General features: G+C 34.4%; 1 protein-coding gene across 1 annotated transcript; it reads right to left on the bottom strand.

Annotated features, from left to right (window-relative positions):
• Positions 1-1869: 1869 nt before the first annotated feature.
• Positions 1870-4014, bottom strand: LOC108353879 (probable phospholipid hydroperoxide glutathione peroxidase; the record flags this gene model as incomplete). Its single annotated transcript, XM_017605070.1, has 2 exons — positions 1870-2409; positions 3979-4014. Coding segments are annotated over 2 exons (228 nt in total), but the record flags the coding sequence as incomplete, so codon positions are not given.
• Between the last annotated feature and the right edge of the window lie 4 nt (positions 4015-4018).

Raw genomic sequence — 4018 nt, 5'->3', positions numbered from 1 at the left:
TCATAAACCGCTTCACCAACTAGTACTTCAATGTTAAGAATACTTTTATACGGATTTTCGCCGTCAGCTTTGAACTGCTAAGCTGGTATTTTCCAAGCTCTAACGGCCTTATTATTCTTAAACCTCATTGTTGCTCTTTATGTCTCATTTCGGTCCAATGGAGGGACCTGAATGTGAATTTTCGAGCCCCATTTTTTACTGCCAGCGTCTTAAGCTCTTCACACTCACGTCTTTCTCCCTCTTCGTTTTCCTTTGTAATAACGTCTCTCCTTACTCCACTTATGCCGGTATTGCTCAGCTTTGGCTCGCTGTGTGTACCAGTTGCTCTTGCGTGGGTGGTAGAGCCAATGCAACTCTTCCGTGGCGCCACGAAGAAATTGGAAGATGGATTCCCCCTGCTAATTTCTGTATATTCGGTTGACGAAGAGTTTCTTGTTTAATTCGAGTTGAAAGTCGATAGCGAAAATTCTCGCCTGTCCATTCTGACTACAGGTTCTCATTGTACAGATGCGCATGCAGGCCTTCGGGTAAATTACCGTAATGACAGAATCCTTATTCTTTGTGATAATCAGGCGGCACTCAATGCAATATTATCCTTTAAGATTAAATCATCGCTAATCCTTGAGAACCTAGTGTATTGAGAACCTCAGTGTCCTTGCTAAATACAATAACATCCAGGTGCTGTGGGTACTAGAGCACGCCTAATAGCTGCATACAATCTAACGGGGTACTGCAGTTGTACTGCAATTGTCTGATAAGATCTAATAGGTTGCTTAACAGGTCATTGCAGATTAAGAAATCACCTACCCAACCTCAGGATTTGGTCTAATGATTCATGCCGCTTCTGTGACAGGGTAGCTGAAACAGTTGAGCACATACTCCGAGAGAAATAATACTTCGGGTCACTAAACTCGCAGCCGAATCATATGCACTCGATGTCACCAAACAGCCTACTGGATTTCCTAAGTGCGCTAGGACTAATCGAGGTGCTGTGGGGATCTAGACGCTACAATAGAACTCCTAGTCGCAGTCAACTGAATATCTACCTATCCACTGGCCACTGCAGGATAATGAAACACTTGTCAAACCTTCGAGTTTTTTACTCTGACCAGTTCAGTTTATGTCACGAGGAACAGCAATACCACTGCACTAAGTGCCACTACAAAAACATTGCTAAACTCAGACTTCGCTTCCTAGGATCATCGTACTTAGAAGCACATGACCTAAATAACATCCTGTCATAAGATATCGCGTGGTTCCTTTATGATGCGTGAATCAAAGATCTGTAACCAAATAAAAATTTGTTGCAATAGATCGTTCTCAGTCGCTGCCTCCTTTCAATCAAATCGAACCTTTTATAATAGGAAAGTAATTACTACAAGTGGTGTCCATATGCGTAAACATACATACAGATATACCTTTTATGGCATTGTCCACACTTTTTATGTCCATTTATTTTTGTTATTTTTATTCTCGCATTTAAATTTATTGGTTCGCCAATTATGCAAACAAAAAATACTAAAAAATATAATAAAAAAATTAAAAAAAAAAATTTGCGTACATATGTATGTATAATATGTATCTTTTGCCCACAATAAATTACCATCCGTTGATGCGAAAGGTTAATGTTCATCGCCTTAGGTGTGCATATATCCGTGCATGTGAATTTGCATGCATAGTTAAGTGTGTACGTGATGCATTTTTTTATATAGTTTGTGCACACACGCTTATACACCTCGAAAGACATCCATTACAATACCGTTACCTAGTAAATGCGTTTTGCATTTAAAATAGAGCAAGCCACTACGTGACCGAACTAACCTACAATGAAGTACAAACTTAAATTTTTTGTAGGTATTTTTAAGTATATTTGTATTTAAAGCTTAACGAAAACAAAAGTGAATTACAAACTTTTTGGAATTGCATATGTATGTACATACATACATAAATATGTATAAAGACAATAATCGTAGAATAGAAATAACAATCAATATCAAATGACGCTGTGCATGATTAAGACCATTTCCATCCGCATAGTCATTATGAAAAACTGTATCCAAAGAGTCCGTAGCCAATAGTAAATATGCATTATAGGAGTATATGAATATATGTATGTAGATGTATCATTATTATGATGTATTCAAATATATGTAATTAGACATATAAATTTATATGATTTTTAATCATTATCGTAACTTCGATACGCTAGTGAATAGCTTAAAGCAACTTTTCAATATCTTTCGCAATGTCCATGGGATCAGTTGTGGGAGCATAACGGTCAACAGGTATGCCTTCTTTGTTCACAAGAAATTTGGTAAAATTCCATTTGATGGCACTGCCCAAAGTGCCCGATTGCTTGTGCTTCAAATATTGATAAAGTGGAGCGGCGGTAGGACCGTTTACGTCAACCTGAAAGCACAAAAAAATGTGTCGAGTATAGGATTGGTTGTAGAATTTAATGCACGCAACTATCTAATAGAAAATGCCAAACATTTTAATTTCTAATGAACCTCAGCGAAAAGGTAATTAAATTTCATTTATAAAACATGGCATTAACATTGTGTAACGAAATGTCTTTAAATAGCGGTTGTTGTTGTTGTTGTAGTGCATTTTGATCGTTTTTTTTTTTACTTTTCTTTTATTGCTGTTGTCAACTATTAGATGCGTTAATTCAAAATTTTCTTTGTATTTTAAACTCATCGCTGTGAAACACGAAGGAGAGTTCGTGAAATGATCACCTGCTTGAAACTAAAATCGTTTTTTTTTCAAAATATTTGAAGTTTAAAAATTATTTTATTTTTTGTAATTCTTGAAATCTGAAAAGAAAATAATTTGTTCACAATTTATTTTTTCACGATTTTCATTAAAAAATTCAAGAACTACGAAAAATAAAATAAATTGTTTTTGAGGAGACCGTAACAACCCCTTCATGTTACAAAAAAAAAAAATATTTGTTTAGTTTTATCGCAAATCCTTCGAAATTTTCGGTATTTAAAAATCAATAATAATGAACAATTCAAGACGATATTTATATTTATGTATTTATGTATACATATTTTAAGGAAAAAAATGTCTAGGGATTTTTTTTTAATAATATATTATTTTTTCCGTGCTCAAGGGAATTCTTTTAAACAAGTTAAGTTGATGTACCCGAATGTGAAGTGTTTTGAAACGAATTTCCATCATTCCCTATCAAATTTTGTTTGTAGTTAAACCGGTTTCAGGGTCGGTGCCAAAATTATATAGTTTTCATACGAATATGTTCCAGGCGAAATTCCCTGAAAAATCATCGCATATCGAGAAACTTTGACTGATCTGTAAATTGTTCTTAAAAAAAAATAGTTTTGAGTTTCCCTATTTTTCGAGTTAAAGAAATCAGCTAATTGAGGAGTAGCAGCACTGTAACCACTCAATTAAAAGCGTGTTTTCTTTAATTCTTTACATGGAATACATGGAACAGGTGAAAAAAATTTGGGTGCGTTTTTGAATAAATACTGCAGTATAAAAAATATTTTTTTCGATTAAAAAAACCAAAATTTTCAAGGAAAACATTTTTATTTCATGTATAAAAGTACACTGCTCATATTCTAGAAGGTTCAAAAATATTTTTAACTATTAAAAAATATCGATTTTTTTTAACTCTCTACAGGGGTGTTTGTTACCCCTTATGCCGAATTTCTACTAGGCATTGAAATGACAAAACCGTTCCCACGACAGTCGGGTCTACGTCACCGGAACGACCCAGATTTATATCTGGCTAAGGACTGTCACTCCAGCAACACTCCCCAAAATCTCTTTGGGGAATTTGTATGCTGTTACAACAAAAACAACATGACNCTTTTAAGTAATGACAAGAATATTTTTTTATTACCATTTCCAAAGAATTAAGAACAATTTTAAATTTCTTATCAATAATTTTAATTTTTAATTTACTACAAGCACTTAACTTTAGAAAAAAAACTCCACAACTCAACTCACCTTTTGGAATACATCACCAATATTGGCTTTGGCGTCACGC

The sequence above is a fragment of the Rhagoletis zephyria genome, unplaced genomic scaffold, assembly GCF_001687245.7.
Source record: "Rhagoletis zephyria isolate East Lansing unplaced genomic scaffold, Rhagoletis_zephyria_1.1 Rzeph_scaffold_31945, whole genome shotgun sequence".
NCBI classification, from domain to species: domain Eukaryota; kingdom Metazoa; phylum Arthropoda; class Insecta; order Diptera; family Tephritidae; genus Rhagoletis; species Rhagoletis zephyria.
The sequence above is the reverse complement of the archived record's forward strand: the minus strand, read 5'-3'. Positions and strand labels throughout refer to the sequence as shown.